The sequence below is a fragment of the Macrotis lagotis genome, chromosome 6 (assembly GCF_037893015.1).
Source record: "Macrotis lagotis isolate mMagLag1 chromosome 6, bilby.v1.9.chrom.fasta, whole genome shotgun sequence".
Lineage (NCBI taxonomy): Eukaryota > Metazoa > Chordata > Mammalia > Peramelemorphia > Peramelidae > Macrotis > Macrotis lagotis.
Genome location: NC_133663.1, coordinates 81,416,740 through 81,437,717, shown reverse-complemented (window position 1 = coordinate 81,437,717; position 20,978 = coordinate 81,416,740). Strand labels below are relative to the sequence as shown.

The following is a 20,978-nucleotide window of genomic DNA, read 5'->3' as shown; positions in this document are numbered from 1 at the left end:
TAAATTCATTTAAAAATATTATTCTGCCATTATGACTTCTGATATCCAGAATATCAATGGAGAACATTTAAAAGAAAAATCCTCCACTGCATCACTAGAAAGCTAATTTTTTTTCCTTTTGAGATTCTGCCCCCTACAGGAGGCAAAGTATTACTACTTGTAATAAAAAGGATATTAGTATTCAAAGAACTGGAGGAAGAGGATGACCAAAAATAGACAAAAGCTATATATACATTATGGTCTCTGAATGCAACACTTACCAAAGTAAAAGGAGGATATACATAAAGTAAAATTCTTCCCTTTTAGAATGTTTTTTTTTACTTAAAGGATTCAAAGAAATCACTGTTATCCATTCATCTATTTCTCCACCCTGCTCCCCAAATTGCAAAACTGCAATGTTCATAAGAGGATATAGGAGAGATCTGAGTGAACTCAAGTTTCAAATTAATAACACTCAATATCTCTTGAATGCTTTCCTCATTAGCGCTTCCACTCACTCTCAAAAGCCCTATGACTGACACAATTCCTAATTAGCAGATTTTAGTTTCTAATATTCTATACCATAAGATATCTGTTAAATATCACTATTATATTGTTGGCAAAAGAGGACTAATTATATTTAATTTAATAATAAATGTCAGTTTAAGTAAATGCTGTTTTTTCCCACCAAAATGGACATTATATCAGTAAATATGTATTTTTCCTACTGTATGTTCATTAGTTCAAATATTTCATTTTTCAATTCTGAGAACAAGGAATGAAATCTACAATTTGATTGATCATGGTCAAGAAAATATTTCTTGTTGATCCTTAAGTCCTTGTTTAACCTTGAATTCTCCTCCCCCTGAAACCCATAATCTAAAAGACAAGAGTGCAAATTTTCTCTATTAGACAAAAATCTTCCTGTATTTTCAACCTCACTGTTCATAAACTGTGAATGAAGTTTATCTCAAGAAGCATGGCTTAAAATAGATCCTATTTAGATTATTCTACAGATAACAAATATTTCATTTTAACAATTAAACTTAATTACTTTAAATTAGGATTTTCCCAGAATAACAAATTTAGTCTTGAGGAAGAAAGAAGTAGAATTTTGAAAAGATCATAAATGGACTTTTCTTTCTTTTCTTCTCCCTGAAAATGAAGTCTTGGTTCATTGGATGGGTATGAACAGCTATCAGAACTTTACTGAGGGGATAGTGTTCCAGATTCTTACCTAATAGGATTAGATGAGAACACTGCCAAATGCCACTTCTGAATGTAAGAACTGCCAATAATTTTTATTGTTATCTTTTTTTAACATTACCAACATTTCCCAACTATATCTCTCTACTACCCCATTCCAAAGAGCAAACCCTATAAGAAATTCAAAAGAGATTTTAAAAATCAGTTCAATGAAACTAACAAGCATTTTGAAAAATTTTGATAATATACTGCAAAAGGGGAATCTTTTCACATTGCTTCTTAGGAGCAGCCCTTCCTAAGAGAGCTGTGAATCTACTAAACTCTTAAATGGGACCAAATTTCAGTTGCCAAATGTTCAATGACCCTTATTCAGAGATCTAAGATGGCTTTAATTCTTAGCAGAGTCAGAAGGCCTGGGTTCTACTTCTGTTTATGCTTTGGTCAAGTGAGTATCTGGTAAAATCTAGGCAAGTCACTTCCCTTCTGGGGGCCTCAGTTTCCTTATCTGGAACATGGGAGTGGGAGGGTGGATTGTATGGTTTTTTAGGTCCCTTCCAATACTAAACCTATGTTTTTATGATTATACAATTCCATAAAATCGTCTGTAATTACTGTTTGCATGAGGATGGGTCAATGTTTTTAAACTGCTTATGGTTTCACAAAGATACTTTTATCAATGGGAAGCAATTTTGCTTCTGGAGTGAATTTCTATAATAAATTTTCATGGTGTTTTGAATTTATATTTTAGGAAATCATATTTTATTTCAATGATATTTTAGGAAAATGGCAGTAATATGCTTACCTGCACACTTAAAACTCTGAGCAGTGAGACCTCTCTCCAAGGACAATGTTGTGAGAATGCTCAGGAAACTGGTAGTCACAGACTGGCGCTTGTTCTTCCTGAGATCATGCCCACCCATCTGATCCCTGGATTTGTTTCTAAGAGTGACTTGGAGGTTTTGCCCTAAACTCCGTGCTGCATTGGCCGCTGTTTTCAGGGCCTCCATCCATTCTTGTGCCCTTTGCTGGGTCTCAGCCCGTAGGCGGAGGACATCTTGAGGGAAGATGACCTGAAAACAGGAGTCACATTCATCCAGGTTGTCAGTCTGAACAGCCAGGCAAACATCAACATTGTAGCTGAGCAGGGGATCCTCATCAAGTCGACCAGGCTGAAAAGCCATGAGATAGGCTTTACTCAATACAAATGTAAAGGCCTTCCAGTTATTTTGGACAGTGAGTCTATAGAGGGTCCCAGATTTGAGGATGTTTTGGTACTGCCTAGAGCTGTCCATGAAAGAAGCTGACTGAAGCAGCCCTTTGGGCTTCTGGAAGTGCTGCGTATGAAGAAAGTCTTCCTCAAGCACTGCTGAGTTTTCCAGTGCATCACGCTGCCCCATGTAAGTTGGCCCGGCAGCGTGCACCAGCTCCCAAAGCTTCTGTCCCCAGTCCAAGGCCTCCCACGGAGACTCTGCCTTCAGTTGGAGCTGGGTGTTGTCAGATAGAACCATATCCACCGTTCTGCTCTCCAGGTTGCCCAGGACCGATATACTCTGGAAGTGTGAGAGCTGGTAAGTGGCATAAAGGTTCTGATTGCCACTGTTGTCAAGACAGTAGAAGTACATATTATATGGTGAAAGTTCGGCATAACAGCTTTGCCAGTAACTGTCATGATCTTTCCTAATTTCAAGGTAACCCTTCTTCATAATATTTGGGAATGCTTGTCTATGTTCTGGAAGAAATGAAATAAAAAACTGATTAGTTTTGAAAACTCAAATGTACATCATTTTGGTTCATATTAAACAGAGTAGTATGCAGGATTCCAAGCTGATGGTTCATATTTGGTGAGACATAAAAGGGGAAGTGGGGAGAGTTTTGTTCTAAAAAAAAAAAATCAGAAGGAACTTTAGAGGTTATCTAGCCTAAACCCTTCTTTCTATATGTGATGAAATTGAGTTATTGGAGTGAAGCGATTAATTAAAAGCCATCCAGCTAGTAAGTAATAGTTAACCCAGGGCTGCTGATTCCAAATTCTGTGGACTTTTCACTACATCATAGTCATGGGGATGATCCTATTCTAAGTTTCAGTAATGAAAGCGATATCCCCTAAGTCTTAGTACAAACATGTTCAATAAACCACACAAATCACACCTCTGGGGCACAAGTCCTTCATTTACAAAATAATTGCACTACCTAAACCTTAGTGGTTTTGTTGAGAAGTCAAATGACAGTGATGCCAAAAAAATGAGACTTTAAAGACACACTGAACTAATATGCTGAATTTTATTATAGTTTTTTAAAAAAATAATCTTCCTTTTTTGCTCTTCTTTGTATATAGAATTGTTCATATTTGATATGAGAGCTCATCAGAGAATTACTAAATAACAGAAAAATACAACTAATATAGTTAATTAAAAACCTAAATAATAGAAATATAATATCAAAATTTAAATTTTGGAATAGATGTTAAGTCAAAATATGAAAATTTCAATTAAACTTGTAGTCTAGGGGGACTATAGGTATATATATATATGACATCAATTTTTTAATATGTTGCTTTGCTTACTTTTTCTCCCACTTTTTAATTTTCTTTTTATAAGGGTTAGGTCACTGGGAAGAGGATAGATATCCATGAAATGTAAGTAATAATAGACAAGAAGGCATTCTATAAAATTTTATTTCTTAGTACAAATCCTATTAGCAAGGTTCCAAAAAAAATCTGAACAAAAAAATTACAGTATTTTCTCATTTTAGGGTTATATCTTAGTCCAACTGAAAAAAGGCTGTGGTATATGATTGTGATGGGATTCTACTAGGCTATAATAAATGCTAAGTTTAATGATTTTAGAAAAACATGAAAAGGCACAAAATAATGAAAAGCTAAAAGCAGATTCACGTGAATATTGTTTATAGTAATAATGTTGCTGTAAGAATGACTTTCAATGAAGAAATCATTTTATTATAAATCCCAATTTAACTATAAAAGACATATGAAGAAAGATGGTTTCTGCATCCAGAAAAAACAATTGATAAATAGAACTACATAATAGAATAATTTTACACACACATATACCTATTTGTGTCTAATGGTAACTAACCATTTCTAGAGTAAGGGGGTGAAGGAAGAAATAAAGGGGGAAAATTTACATGATAACTTATATATTTAAAAGGAATAGAAAGTTGTACATAACAGATTTTCAGTTTCCTGTGTAATTTTTTATTATACTATATTATGGAAATGCTTGTTTTATTTCACAAATTAAAAAAATTATTTTTTAAAAACCTTCTTATCTGTATGCTTTGATAATGCTCCGGTGAACAGATATTTGAGTTGAAAATTTTTTTTTGGTGAAATGGCCCTCTTTTGTCGAACTTTGATACAATGTTTTGACAACCTATTAGTCAAAGTATGTAAGGTTAAGGAATTATAGGGCTGTATTTCCCAGGTAATATTTCAATGGGTACCATGATCTGGATAAAGAAAAGACAACTTGGTTAAATTACCTTGAAGTTCTGTTGTCACTTTACCAGATATTCTTTTAGTTAATACCCCCATCTTTCCTTCAGTTACCAAAGTTGTGACTATAAAGTTGGAGGTTGGATTTTTTTTAAAATAGCTTTAAGAGGGTTGCTCATATCTTTTATTGGTCCAAACATCTGAGTATACAGCTGTAAAAAATTTCTGGTATAAAACTCCATTTACCAATACACAAGCAATTCTTCTGCAACTTAAATATTTAGAGTTTTCAGGGACTCTTAAGAGGTTAAATGCTATATCCAAAGTCACTCAGAAAGAATCTGTGTTCTAAACCTCAAAGGTCAACTCCCTTCCTCCCCTCCTTCCATTCTTTCTCCCTCCAACCTTCTTTCCTTCCCTCCATTTTCTATACATTGCTTTTAGATGCTTAATCTTTATACTCCCTTAATCATCTCTCCTACCCCTACTCTATCTGTCCAAACCACAAATGTATAATAATAAAATTCAGTACTTTACTATCTTAACAAAACTTGATTGTCATCTGAGTAGCTTTCCCCATGCTTTATCATTACACAAAGCATGTTGGAATTATTTTTTACTTGTGATTTTGTTTCCTGAGGAGTTTACCAAATTTTAACTTAGACTAGATACAAATATAAATTTAACTGTTCCCTAAAAAGGACAAATAAAATTCCCAAAGGTTGAGAAGGAAGAGAAAATATAAATCTAGATATTAAAATAGCAAACAATCAAAAGAAATGAAAGTCAAAGAAAAAACAATTTTATTTGCTCTCCATCTCCAGTCTAACATTCATTAGTATTTCTGTGCTAACTCAAAAGCCATTAATTTCTTTGAAACCTACACTAATCTCTTTGTAAGTACAGATAATGGAGCAGTATTATCCTCTAATCATCTTACTTTTCTGTTAATCCAATAAAGGAAGCAGAGCTGTCAGAGACACTGCAATAATGCCTACCCCTTTCATTTCTATCAAGTACAGATGATAGGTTCAACCTACTTCACAATAATACTCCTGACCATACTTTGCTTCAACATCCCTCTGAGGACCCACAAGTTCACCTGCTTTACAGTGAGTAAAATAAAAGCTATCACTATTAGAAAGAAATTTTCATCCCATCTCCCTATATCCATAGAGTACTTCACTATAGCTCTTGTAAATTAAGACTTCTTTAACTGGGGAAAAATGAGCAGTTAGTTCAATTAAAACAAATTTATCATTCTCTACAAGCCAGATGAATGGATGCTGTCAGGGCCATATTAATCAAGAAGTCCCATTATAATCTCTCCAATGTACTCTTTCTTTCACTTCACTGATGTACAATGAAAGTACAAGATGTATTTCCACTCACTGTTTCTCAATTTCCCAACAGCACCTCTTATCTTTGCTGTCTCTTTTGTCTGTTATCTCTAAACAGAAAAATTAAGACCCAGAAAGGGACATCAATATAGTACATTTTGACCTATATTTTCTTGGGGATAAAAAAGCAAAGAAAATAACAAGATATTTTGTGATGTACCTCCTCTTCTTTGAATAATTTATAGAGTATGGATTATGTAGTATGGATATATATATATATGGGTACACACACACAGGTTTACATCTACATAAGCTTATATATCACATACATCTTTACATATTTACATATCACAATACATCTTTATCCATATCTTATATATGTCTGTATGTATGCATATACACACACACAGAGAGAGAGAGAGAGAGAGAGAGAGAGAGAGAGAGAGAGAGAGAGAGAGAGAGAGAGGTTCAGTAACCTAATATGTCTTTTTCTTTATATTCAAATTATGCTTATTGATTCTACATTGGTAAATCTACTTGTAGTCAAATCTAGAAATTTAATCAGCTTACTGTTTTTCTTCTCTGGCCTCAATTGAGGATTTCTTTCAGGTAATGTTCTCTCTCATATCCTTTAAAAATTAGATTCCTCAAAATATAAATAATTCAAAATATAACTCAAAAATAACATAACCATTATATTCACTAAGATCCTCTTCTAAAGTTTAACACTGAAGTTTCTTTATGAATTTAGAAGATTCAGAAAGCAAAAACACTTAAAAATACTCTGAATTTGGAAAAGGTTCATGTACGGACCCAGTGATGGACTGACTACATCTCCAAAGATCAAGAACAGCTCAATGCAGAGAAGAAAATTGTCAGATGGCTGGCCACCAGGGCTTAGAGGATTAGCTATCTGTGACCCCAGCAGCTTAGATAGATTGTATACTTAAAGTTTAGGGTCATGGATTGCATTAGTAGAACAGTACTGTTGTTCATTTGTTTCAGGCATGTCGACTCTTTGTGACTCCATTTGGAGTTTTCTTGGCAAAGAAACTGGGGTGGCTTGCCATTTCTTTCTCCAGTTCATTTTAAGGCAGCTAGGTGGTACAGTGGATAGAGCACTGGTCTTAAGAGTCAAGAGTTAGAATCTGGCCGCAGGCACTTGACACTTACTAGTTTTGTGACCTTGGGCAAGTAGCTTAATCCTGATTGCCCTGCATTTAGGGCCATCTCCAGCTGCCCTGATTCATATCTGGTCAAAGGATCCAGATGGCTCCAGAGGAGAATGTGAGAATGGCGACTTAGCACAGCATCCCCTCACTCAAATCCAATTCATGTTCTTGTCAGGGCATCATCTCCCTGATGTCATGGTCTTCTTCCAGAATGAAGAACGGGGGGTGGCTAGGTGGCATAGTGGATAAAGCACCGGCCCTGGAGTCAGGAGTACCTGGGTTCAAATCTGGTCTCAGACACTTAATAATTACCTAGCTGTGTGGCCTTGGGCAAGTCACTTTAACCCCATTTGCCTTGCAAAAAAAAAACACCTAAAAAAAAGAAAAAAGAATGAAGGGCAGGGCAGCTAGGTGGCACAGTGGATAGAACACCGGCCCTGGAGTCAGGAAGACCTGAGTTCAAATTTGGCCTCAGTCATTTAATAATTGCCTAGCTATGTGACCTTGGACAAGTCACTTACCTCCATTGCCTAAAATAAAATAATTAAAAAAAAAGAATGAAGTACAAATATCATTATCATCATTCCAGGTCATTTTACAGATGAAGAAACTAAGTCAAGGCAAACAAGATTAAATGACTTAGTGAGGGTCACAGGGCTAGTAAGTATCTGAGCCAGGAGAAAAGTCTTCCTGACCTCAGACCTAGGTCTCTATCCTAGTTGTCCCTAATGAAACAGTGTCCAACAGCAATAAAATCACACATATAAAAGAGATACAACCAGTTAATTTTATTATAAATTCTTCAGTTATAGTTTTAAAAAATATTTACTTTTCACAAATAAAAAGAAAAACAGAAAGACTGAGACAATACTCCCTCATTAAAAACTGATCACTTTCCTATTGTCTTATACTTTTTTTTGAAGTTTTTTTGGTAAGGCAGTGGGGTTAAGTGGCTTGCCCAAGGTCACACAGCTAGGTAATTAATAAGTGTCTGAAGCTGGGTTTTAACTGAGGTACTCCTGACTCCAGGGCCGGTGCTCTAACCATTGCGCCACCTAGCTGTGCCTCTTCTACATTTTTTTAAAGGTCTGGTTCATCTTATTTTCTTTTCTGGTATAGACCCTAATTCCTCCTTAATATGCGTGTTTTACATATAACAGGTATTTAATAATTATTAGGTTCCAAAAAGCAAAGGGGGAATTTGACCTTCCAGAAATCTTTTATAATCAGTACCACTCTCCCATTTCATAAGAACATCTTAACTCTGTGGAGTGGAAAATTCTTCAAAGTGTTTTTTTTCCCCGAAGACTTGAGTGATAATGTTTGGAAAAGAGTTTTTAGAACAGTCTAAGCAAAATTCTGGTGAATTGATGTGTATTTCTTTATGGAAAGTAACAATTGGACTTGCTGATTCAGAAAACAAGAACAAATTCTACCTGTAAGCTCCTCTGCCAGTCGGAAAACACTGTGGTGATCCCTGAAGAATGTCATTGTCATGAGAGCCAAGAAAACAGGAAGCTCTGGACTAAGGCTTCTATCATAATTCTCCATGATTAGGGTAACTTTAAGGGCAGCATTACAAGACAATGTCACTCTCTTTACTGTGTTGTACAAAAAAAATGGGTCTATTTCTAGTACAGGAATATCACCTAGTAAAAACATTTTTTATGAAACTCTACTACTGAATTCCCTTCCCTTCCACACCTACATTTACAGCAAATGTTAGGCATCAGAACTCACATTCTCTTTTCATAAAGGTCAGACATACTTTGGAAATGAACCATAGAAGAACTAACATAAGAGAATTCAAGAGAACCCAAGTTCTTTAAATATGTAAAGCAGGTTTTGGAAATCTATTTTTTAGCAGCTAAACCTGCAGTCTATCTCACTTAGTGGTATTATGTAAAGACTCAATACATTCCTAGTCAGTAGACCTTATGTCAGTCAGAGAGAGTAGAAGGTCTCCAGAATTCTCTTCAGCTTTCTCTGTTGAAAGGTTTCTAACCATTTTTACAGTCACATTTGCATACACTTAAAATTATTTTTATTTTTTCATTTTGATTAATGTATATATGTGTGATAATTTATATATATGTAGCCACATAAATTGTAATCAAATGTATTCTCCTCCAAGGATTATCTAAGACTAGATCAAATCAAGCAAAATAAAAAATTGCTAAGTATTTATCATAAAATGAAATTTACTATGAAACAGGTCAATCTTGGATTCTATAGCTGTGATTCTTTAGGGTCTACATACCAAAGGATCTCATTATAAATCAGTTCTATACTAAGAGATATTCTCATAGATACCATTTAAAAAGAATATTACAATAAGGTTTCCCATATATTTGTTATAATTTCCCAAAAGCCAAATAATGGTCAGAAGCCTAATCTAATGGCAGCAAGGCTAGAATCAGGAAATAGAATTTTTATCTCTAAATGGTGTACTGATTTCAATGGCCAAAAAGGGAACTCTCTCCACTAAAGCAAATCACAATCCAGTTATAATAGATAGTTGCTGCTTCAGGTCTTAAAATTAATATCAAAAATGGCTCTGACCCCAGGTCTTCCTGCCTCCACCTGCTCTGCTGTCTCTCCTGCAGCATAACTTTCAAATCCTACCTTTATGAAAGGGAACCAGCTTCTATCCCAAGAGCATTAGGAGAACCAGAGAGGGGCATGGTGTGGTGGGAAGGATCTGATTAGGCTGGATCAGTGACTCAGGTTTGGAATGGGAATGAAATGAACTACTCAGAGACTGTGTTTAACAAGTTACAAAAGATTTAGTTTTCCACAGCATGGAATAAAGCTTAAATTGGTACAATAGTCAAGTCTAAGAAAAGAATTCCTAACTTCTCACAGGCCAGCTTTAGTATGTGGGACACCAATAAAAAGGATGATAGCAATACCTTTTAAAGAAGGGTTAGCCTAAACTACCTGGTAGCTAAGATGACCCATTGGATGCAGTCTGTTTTGCCATTGATAATAAAATCTTCCCTTTATCCCCCATGCCTTTAATATTTCCTGATCTACCAGGCAGGTTGCCCTCTACCTACAACCCCCCTGGCAGATTTAATACCAAATCTCTACTCCTTATAGAATTCTGCTGAGGAGTTGTCCTCTTCTTGAGCAAGGGGGGTTTATCAAGTTAGCTTCTTGTTCAACCTGACACCAGAAAGCAAGCTACCTCCCTACAATGCCAAATTGGTACTCTCAGTCTTCTCTGGGGCAGAACTGCCCAATGACTATTGGTACTTTTCTGGCAGAAATGTGAAAGAGTCCCACCAGTTCTAGATAACAGTTACCAAGGCTCCCCTGAGCTAGCCTTTGCCATTGTTCACTCCAGTAATAGCCCTGACTGGACCCTGCTCTGCCACCTACTTGACTGCTTGATGTCACTGGGGTTTATAATGCTGTTCTTTATTATTGCCTCCCCCAGGTGGGGCCTGATATTTGAAAGCCTTTCATTAAGGTTTGCATTAAGGCCCAATCCAAAGGGGCCCCTCACCTACCCATTAATGGAAATTTCAGTTTATGGAAGCAAAAACATAAGCTTGTCTCTCCTTTTAAACTTATTAAACTACTCTAGTGTAATTCTCTTTTCAGCAAGTCCATTGAAGTATATTTGATACATCTGTCCACACTACCAATTTCAGAAATGTCTTTATAAGCTCCTGGAGAGCATCAAGCATTATCCTTTCAAGTACTTCCCCAATGCCTTAAACCAAAAATTTTCAATGAAATTAAAGTGATACAGTCAGTCCTCAATGGCCTCCTAAATATCACAAAAGGTTCCAAGTTTTTTTGAGCATAGTTCTTAGTCAATCTCCAAATTCTTAGGGAGGCTCTGTACCTAACATACTGGTGGGCCTGGTAGACCACTATCCTCTCCTAATACAAAATGGATATAGCTTTTAAAAAATAGCAGTTTGTAGCATTTAGTATCTTTAGGGCACAGTTCTTAAAGATGTAGAACATATCATATGTCTCTAGATGCAAAAACCAACAATTTACCTTCTAATGGGGGGATAGAAGCACAGGAGCCACCTTGGATTCTAGAAGAGATCTATCATTCCCTTACTTCAACCACAAGAACAACAAATTTATTTTGAGCTAATCCTGCCGAAGAGGCAGTGGTTTAGGCAGTGCTGTGGTTTAGATTGTTCCAAGTGCTTCAGGTAGAGAAATTAAACAAGTGGTATTTTTTTTTAGACAAGTGATATTCTTAAACCAAATAATAGTTAACATAAATAGCCTTACTCAACCATAGCATGGAAAAAATATTCAACAAGCATAAATTATTGATTCAAATAAATATAACATCCTTGTTTTTGTGCTGGCCATGCTGGACTACTAATCCAAGTCTGAGGGAGAGTCACTCCTGCCTCTTCATGGCTGGCTTTAATACTTAGGCCAACAGGAACTATGTCAATGACTAGAGCCTTAATCCCTTGAGATTCCTCCTATGCCATAGGGAAAAAAACACATTTTTTATTTCTATTTGCTTTTTAATTTTTGAACCCAGTGTTCTGAAGGAGTGAATGAAAAGTTTAGGAACTTCTATTCACTACACCAATACAAAGAATGAGACTCTGACTCAGGAAGAGGATTTCAAAACACTAATAGTCTTAAGAAGAGAAAATTAGTTTTCAAATGTCCCACACCGACAAACTTTCCAAACAAACATTTCCATTACTTCATATGAACATAGATTTATAGATATTAAAAAATGCCCCTAATGGAAAATGGGTTCATTACTTGTAAGCACTCACTATTAGAATTAGTAGAACTAGAATAGATCTTTGACATTCAAACACAGAATGTCAGAACTAGAAGAGATATGCAGTATCATGTAGTTCATCTCCTTCAAACTCCAACTAGATTACAATAGCCTCCAGTTTATGATTTTCTTCAACTTATCTTTCATACTTTAAAAAGATAATCTTTTTTAAAAGATTTTTTAACGTCATTCTACTTCTCAAAAGTGTACAAAGGCTAATATACACATCTATTAACTTTAAAGTCCACCATGATATTGCAACTATCCAACAGCATTTCCCACTATATCCTAACACTCTACTCCAGTTAGACTTTTCTCCCTGTCCCTTATATACACAACATGCTTATTCACACCCCATCTCAATTTTCCTTCCTCCACAATGTTATTTCTGACATCCTCCTATTTAAAAATTCCATTATAATAATAATGATAATAATAATACTATTTTGTCCTTCATTCATAGAGAAGACCATGACATCAGGGAGGTGATGTCATAACAAGCACGTGTACTGGATTTGAATGAGGGCAATTGTGTTAAGTCACCAGCCTCACTTTCTTCTCCAGAGCCTTCTGAGACCAGTGGCCAGATATGGATCTGGACGATTGGAAATTGCCCTGAATAAGAGAATCAAGGTTAAGTGACTTGCCCAGATCACACAGCTAATAAGTGGCAAGTGTCTGAAGCTGGGTTAGAATTCCCATCCTGCTGACTCCAATGTGAATGCATGGTATAGAGTTATTGATTGAGTGAAGTAGAACTTAGGCTCCAGTGTCATCTCACAGGCTTAGAATAGCAATCAGTGATAGTCCTAAATTCATTACTACCTTGCAAGTCACTTCTCTAGGCTTTTCTTCCTCTCATCTGTAAAATGGAAGCTAATCTTTAAGGTCATTCTAGCTCTAAATTCTATGATTCCTTCACAAATTTATTTGTAAACTTAAGCCATTCATACCCTTTTTCTGATTTTCCTTATTGGCAAAATAGGGAAAAGCTCTAGATTTTAAAGGAAAAAATACTAGTAACTTATTGCCAGTACTCACTCAAATGGCACTTTTTACTCTAAAAACTATCCTCTTTATGTTTTTAGTTCTGAACAACAAAGGAATTGTGGAAGTTAGTAAAAGGGAAGTGATTCTAACTAGAATTCCCAGATAAAAGTATTTCAAAAGCAAAGTTTTTTGTCAACTGGAAGGAGACTGTTCAATATACAAATATATAAAGGCAATTTTTGAAGACAGAAAAAAGTAAGTTTTCAAAAAATCATGTATATAAACTTATTGATATATTTGTCAAAAGAGCTGGATAGAAAAACATTCCTTCCAGAACTAAGGCTATTAGAATGATTATATTTCGCTGTCTTTGTAAACCATGAAAATTTCAGTTCAGATATAATTCAGTGCAATGCCATTATGATGTCTACAAACAATGCCTGAAAAGATGAAGATGACCCAGGTCACACACAGTTTGAAAGTCCTACCAGGATTAGAACTCTAATATCTTGACTTAGACTCTTACTCTTTGCACTATAGTACATTGCCTCCTTTATTTTAAGTCCTACACTGCTTTAGAGTTGAATTAATTTAATTAATAATATACCTGTGATTTTATAAATCAATGTTCTCCCTTGCCCCATCAGAAAATATATTTCAGAATCACAGACTGTGAGAACTGGAAGGAATCTCCCTCAACTCATTTTTATAGGGTTCTCAGAGACAAATGTTGAAAACTTGTCCAATGGGTGCGTATTTGATTACCCAGTAATTTTTTATAGCCAAAACTCAAGATCTTACCCTAAATAGGCGTAGAAGTACATTAGTCAGAATTAAATATTTTAACTCCTTAATGCTAGCAACTGTTTAAATTCAATTTTCATGGTTTTTTTTCGCAAAAGAATGGATCACAAATTCTCCAAGAGGCTATCTCTGCTGAACTGTTTTAAGCCCTCCATTGCACCTTCCAGAATCAATCAATTTAAAAAAAGCATTTATTAAATCATTAGTATTTATCAGGCTACATGCTAAGCTCTCAGTATATACAAAGAATGAAGCAATCCCTACTCCCCAAATTTGTATTCTAACAGGAGAGACAGGAAGTATATATGTATATAGACAGAAGCAAGCAGGAACTAGTAGTGAAGATCAAGAAGGGCTTCATGTAGAAGTTGATGCTTGAGCTAAGCTATGAGTAAGAGAGGGATTCTGTGAGCCAGAGGTGGGCACAGGGGATGACTAGTGAAAAGGCATGAGAGATGGAGAGTTTTGTTCAAGAAACAGAGAAAGTGAGCTGACTAGAGAATATAGAGTGAGGAAGAGGGAGTAATATATAACAAAGCTGGAAAAATTAGTTTGGGGCCAGGCTGTGAAAGGCTTAAATACTAAGCAGAGGAGGTGATATTTTATACAGGGGACAGGTGAGGAACCAGAATTGAATGAGTAGAGGGGGTGGAACAGTCAGACCTGATGTAACATGTCAGGAACATGGACTCAAGTAGGGAGAAACTTAGGCAGGGAGACTGATAAGGATGACACTGCAATAATCTAGGGGAGAGGTGAAGAAGGCTATGTGAGCAGAAGGAAGGGTCAGAAGCAAAAGATATTGTAGAGGTAAAAACAGAGAGATTCAGCAACTGATATGTGAAGTGAGAAAAGTGAGGAGTCAAAGAGGGAACTCAGGCTATGAATCTGAAAAACTGGATGGAGAGTGTGGTCCTTCAAAAGACCAAGGAATTTGGAGAGAGGGGTGGGTTTGAGGAAAAATAATTTAGCACATGTGGAGGTTGAAATGTCTCTGGGATATCCAATTTGAAATGACTAGTCAGCAACTGGTGATATGGGACTGAAGATCAGGGGGAGAGACTGGCACTAGATTTGTAGATACTATAGTCATCTACATAGAGATGCTAATTAAGCCAATAGGAACTGATGAGAATACCAAATGAAAGTGTATACAGAAGGAAGAGAAGAGAGCCCAGAACAGAACCTGAGAGAACACTCACAGTTGGGGGTGGGAGTTGAATGATGAGTCAACAAAGAAGAATATGAAAAGCCAGGCTTTTGATAATTATTGTAAATAAAACTGCAACCAGTTTAGTGCAAATCTCAAACTTATCTTTCATTGTCCTTCTCTCTTTCTCTTATTCCAGGAGAAATAAGTAATGCTGTCTGTTATCCAGTACCAATGAAAATCTCCACTTGACATCTACAAGCATAACTAGAACAAAAACAACAACAACAACAACAACAAAAAACAAATGAAACAGCAAAGGATTGGTACAATGTCTTCAGAAAATAAAATGATTAAAACGAATGGGAAGTTGATCAGGCTTATTTTGCTGCCAAACTAAAGAAAATTTGAACAATAGGGAGTTAGGGGAGAAAGTAGATTAAAATTTGACAGCTTAAATATCTTTAATCTAAAGCAATTAATAAATTAGGATTTTTTTGAATACTTAATTTTTACATTCTCAACAGCAGTCCTCCTAAAATACACTTCCAAAGTTACCATCAGTCTCTTGAAAACCTACTGTTAACATTTATAAAGTGCTGAAGATTTTTTTATAGTTGAAAATCTAAATGAATTCATCAATATACATTTGTTGTTCAACTGTTCAGTCTTCTTCTTGTTTAACTCCTCATGTCCTGGGACTAAATAGCACTCTAACACTGTCCAGGAGGGTTTCTTGGCAAAGATACTGCAGTGGTTTGTCATTTCCTTTTCCAGTGTATCGTTATACATGCACTAACTCAAAGTCAAAGGTTCTGAGTTTAAATCCCAGTTATGTTTCTTAACTACCTCTGTAGTCAAGGAAATCTGGAATTTAATTTATTCATCTGTAAAATTATGAAGCTAGATTAAATAACATTAAAGGTCACTTTTAGCTCTAAATCCTATGATCCTACACTCATAAAATTTATCATCTTCATTAATGCTTATTTTTGATTAGTTAAGTCCTGACATAATAAATTCTTTAATTCCAGAGGCATTGTATCCTCTTCAATAAATGAAATTCTTCTAATATACCTTAGTGCTACAGAGACATAAAAATAAGATGCTTATGATGCTGAGGGATAAAGATCAATCACAAATAATAATTAATAACATATTTTCAAAGGATTTAGTATTAATATTTACATATAAACTTCAAAATGAGGTAAGAAAAGGATAAAATATGATGATATACATAAAGTGTTAGCTAAATATTGACTAGATTTAATATGTAAACTATAATTATTAGTGCTGACTGGTGCTCATCTTGAATATACAGTTGATGTTCATTTCTCAACTTTTACAACCCAATAACAAATTCATTAATTTTAAGTTTGTGAACCATTCCTACCATGATGTCTCCTTCAGAAATATTTGTTTAGTTTTGTGTCCATAGGCACAATGCTAAAATTTGACAAGCATCTTCCTGAAATTCTGAAGGCCTTGGAACCACTGTCTACAAAGTTTAGAGTTCAACTTTAATACCAGAGGGACTGGGGCGGCTAGGTGGAGCAGTAGATAAAGCACTGGCCCTGGAGTCAGGAGTACCTGGGTTCAAATCTGGTCTCAGACACTTAATAATTACTTAGCTGTGTGGCCTTGGACAAGCCACTTAACCCCATTTGTCTTGCAAAAATCTAAAAAAAAAAAATACCAGAGGGGTCAAATACATAGCTCACACAATGATCCATGATGTAGCCCAATCCATATGAAAATGCAATTGGGAAATATTTAACAAAATAAGTCACAGTATAATAAAAGAGATAATATTCCATTTCAAAATTAAATCAATATGTGATCCACAAAGATTCTTATGTATGATTTAGTAACCCCTACTTCAGCTGAGTTGTATACCACAATATTACACTAATCTTTTCTAATCATTTTCTAGCAATTTAGTCAGGTACTAGAGAATGGGAAATTATCTACTCAGAGTTGAGTTAAAATAGTGGTAAGTTAGAATACTATGGTCAGGGCATAATTCTTTTTTCAGGGTTAGTATCTATGGATATTTTTCCAATGTTAAGTAGAAAGGACACAGACAAGAAATCATAATGATACTTAGGAAAGAAAGTTGCATTATTTTAATCCTTTGCATTAGAAGTTTGATCAAGATTTCATTTTTCCTAGGTAAGCTAGGAGTAAACTTTATCCAAATGTTTTTTTGACTAACAAGAAATCCTTTCACTAAAGATTCTGAACATTATAATTTAGTTGATTCATATGTGTTAACATTTGTGAAAATATGCATAAATATGCATATATGTTAAAAGATATTAATTTTATGTTTTTCAGTAAATAAAGCTTCTTAATGTTATTCTGTCACTTCCATTACTGCCCCAGCCCCACTTCATTGAGTAAAAGTTAAAAAACCCCAAATAAAGTTCTAAATTCATAGCTTCATATTGTGGGCAAAACAAACTTCAGTATTAGCCATGTCCAAAAAAATGTACATCTCTTTCTACATTTTAGATTCATTATCTCTCTCTTTGAGAGAACTGAGCCCTTGTTCCCCTGGGGCCACAAAGCTCTGATGTGCTTTGTATCCCTCCTCACTCTTGGCCTATGATCCAGGACTGTGATCTGGATCTGAGTAAGGACAATAAAACAGTCCTCACCCACTGCCAGCATAGGGATCCCTGTAATGTCCTTCTGACCAGTTGCTAGGACCCTCCCCCCACCCCAATCCCCTGTGGGCTGGAAGCTCCAGAAGCCACCATTGCTGCCACTGCTAAAGCAGCCCCCAAAGTTTGTTGTTGGTTTGTTGGGGCACAGTCTATACCAGGGCAGCTTCTGCCGGACCAGGCTCCACCCCCCCGATGCAGCAGGACTTTCTTTCTGACCTTCTAAGTTGTCTTGGGCTGGATAATTGTTTTGTCCCATCCTTTTGTGGCTTCTCCCACTCCAGAATTTGAGACACTATTTAAAGTTGTTAGGAGGGAAAAATGAGAAAGCCTCAGATGAGTCCTTGCCTTTTCTTCACCATCTTGGCTCTGCTCCTTTCCAAGTGGTTTTTCAGAATGGATGGATCAATTCATCGTCCCTTCAACAGTGCCCTATTCTACCTCTTCCACTTTTTTCATCTTTGTCAGTCTGATAGACATGAGACAGATATGCTTTAGAAAGCTGCTTTAATTTGTTAATTCAAATGATGTAGAAAATTTTTAACTTGATTTGTTGATTGCTTGGATTTCTTCCTCTGAAAACTAACTGTTCATATCCATTAATTGTTTAACTATTGGGGAATGATTCTAAATTTTCTAAGTTTGAATCAGTTCCTTATATATTTTATAAATAAGACATTTATTAGAAAAACTTGCTGTAAAGATTTTCCCCAGTTATCTGTTTCTTCTCTAATTTTTTTTACTACATTTAATTTGTTTGTGGAAAAACTTTTAAATATTATATAATCAAAATTGTCCCTTTTATCTTATGTGAGTCTTCCTATTATTTGTGGGTTTTTTTTGGGGGGGGGGAGGGTTAGGTTTTTGCAAGGCAAATGGGGTTAAGTGGCTTGCCCAAGGCCACACAGCAAAGTAATTACTAAGTGTCTGAGGCAGGATTTGAACCCAGGTATTCCTGACTGCAGGGCTGGTGCTCTATCCACTGCGCCACCTAGCTGCCCCCTATTATTTGTTTAGTCATTAATTCTTCTATCTTTTGACCTGAAAGGGACTTTCCTTGCTCCTCTAATTTGTTTGTGATGTAAAATTTTATATCTATTTGAAACTTATCTTGTTACATGGTATCTTGGTATATCAGTATATTTTCTCTTTTTTTGACTTTTTTTTAGGTTTTTGCAAGGCAAATGGAGTTAAGTGGCTTGCCCAAGGCCACACAGCTAGGTAATTATTAAGTGTCTGAGGTCGGATTTGAACCCAGGTACTCCTGACTCCAGGGCTGGTGCTCTATCCACTGCGTCACCTAGCCACCCCAGTATATTTTCTTGAATATAAAATAAGGTCCTTATTCTCTGATTTCTCTCAAAGAGGATAGGCCTTTCTATTAATCTATAGATTAAAAAGATATCTCAACTTCGTATCCTATCTAGTGTTGCTGCAAGATATTATGAAAAATAAGAGCTGAGTATATTGCAAAGGGTTTTAGGTACCTTAAATGATAAGGAAAAACTTAGATGATGGTAAGAAAAATGTTATTATCATCATCACCAAATGTAACTGTTGCAAGTATCAACACTAAGTAAGAAACTTGACTTGCTTATTAGCACAGTTCTAACTGTACCAACATACATTGCCCATCCTGTGGTCAAGGATGCCAAAAAAAGGAAAATGACAACTGTTGAGGGAAATGAAGGTGGATAAGGTACCCTAATGTACTTCTGGTATACCTGTGAATTGGTATACTCATTGCAAAAAATAATTTTGAACTACAAACCAAAAAAAATCACTAAACTGCATACCCTTTGACCCAGCAATACATTTCTAGATAGCTATTCTTAAAGAGAAAAAAATAGAGGGAAAGAATCATAGTACAAGAATATTCAAAACAGAATTTTTTGTTATAGTAAAGAATTGGAAAATAAAGGGAGTATATACCAACTGAAGAATGTCTACAGAATTATGGTATAGGGGTGGCTAGGTGGCACAGTGGATAGAGCACCAGCCCTGGAGTCAGGAGTACCTGGGTTCAAATCCGACCTCAGACACTTAATAATTACCTAGCTGTGTGGCCTTGGGCAAGCCACTTAACCCCATTTGCCTTGCAAAAACCTAAAAAAAAAAAAAAAGAATTATGGTATATAGGGGGTGGCTAGGTGACGCAGTGGATAGAGCACCAGCCCTGGAGTCCGGAGGACCTGAGTTCAAATCCGGCCTCAGATATTTAATAATAACCTAGCTGTGTGACCTTAGGCAAGTCATTTAACCTCACTGCTTTGCAAAAAGCAAAAAAAAAAATTATGGTATATGAAAAAAAATGAATGAAATGAATGGATCCAGAGAAGTCTGAGAAGATTTTTATGCACTGAAACAGAATAAAGTGTGCAGAACCAAGAAAATAATTTACAAAGCTACAAGAATATAATGAAAAACAACTTTGAAAGACCTAGGAATTCTAATCAATACAGTACTCAATCATTGTAAAAAGATGAAAGATGAAGCAAGCTTCTGATCCTGTGACAGAGTTGGACTAGGACTAGAAGAGACCTTATTTTCAGACATGACCAACATGTGACAATGTTTGTTGTGGAGAGAGGGAGAGAAGTTAGAGGGAAAAGGGGAATAGTATCTGAGATGAAAAAGAAAAGAAAGGAAAGAACACTGATGGAAGGAACATTTAGAAACAAACAAAAAAGAATGCTTCTGGAATATGCTGAATTTAGTATATACTTTAAAAAAACTGTACATGAGATTCATGATTTCATATGCAATATTCTTTTTCTAGTCTTTTAGATGTAAATGTTCACATGTATTTGTGTATTCAAATTTAAAATAAGAAATTTAAACGAAAAGAGTTTTATTCATCTATAAAAATGATGGGGGATAGGATTAGGCAAAGTCAAGAGTCTCTCCCTTCGAATTCTACTGTGATCATTTCCTGACTATGCTTGCCCATGACATTTTCTCCTTTTGCCAAATTTTTATACCATTTAATTTCTGTAGCATCTCCTTGATTTTTCTATATAATGACTTGCATTATTCACTAACTTTATATATCTATTTCTAGATATAGAAACTTGTTAAATTATAAGAACTGTACTTTATATTTCTTTTGGTTTCTCAACGGTATCTGGCACAATGTCGGATACTAAAAGATACTTGATAACTATCTACTGATTAATAAATGGGGCAGCTAGGTGGCGCAGTGGATAGAATATCCGTTCTGGAGTCAGCAGGACCTGAGTTCAAATCTGACCTCAGACACTTAATTGCCTAGCTGTGTGACCTTGGGTAAGTCACTTGATCCTATTCCCTTAAATTATAAAAAAACCCAAATGACTAAATAAACAGAAAGTATTTCATTTTGCAGTAGTACACGGAAAGCAAATCTCTAAATTTAACAAAAGATTAAATTTTGAAATAAGAAATAATGCATGCCA

General features: G+C 35.5%; 1 protein-coding gene and 1 long non-coding RNA gene across 7 annotated transcripts in view; one reads left to right on the top strand and one right to left on the bottom strand.

The window, feature by feature from the left end:
* The window catches only part of PLEKHM3 (pleckstrin homology domain containing M3), a 224,128-nt gene that overhangs the window by 172,898 nt on the left and 30,252 nt on the right, over window positions 1–20,978 (bottom strand). For all 3 annotated transcript variants that reach the window (XM_074191504.1, XM_074191503.1, XM_074191505.1), the window contains one exon: window positions 1,988–2,914. In XM_074191504.1, coding sequence (XP_074047605.1) covers window positions 1,988–2,914 — 927 coding nt within the window. The remainder of the gene's footprint in view (window positions 1–1,987; window positions 2,915–20,978) is intronic.
* Window positions 1,195–15,321, top strand: LOC141491009 (uncharacterized). Of its 4 annotated transcripts, XR_012469430.1 has the most exons (5): window positions 2,816–2,873; window positions 3,783–3,820; window positions 5,662–5,751; window positions 13,023–13,179; window positions 15,078–15,321. It is a non-coding gene; the product is annotated as an uncharacterized LOC141491009 (long non-coding RNA). The 4 variants fall into 4 exon arrangements; XR_012469433.1 differs by lacking the exons at window positions 2,816–2,873; window positions 3,783–3,820 and adding an exon at window positions 1,195–1,260; XR_012469431.1 differs by lacking the exons at window positions 2,816–2,873; window positions 3,783–3,820 and adding an exon at window positions 1,929–2,753 and having other exon boundaries at window positions 15,078–15,320.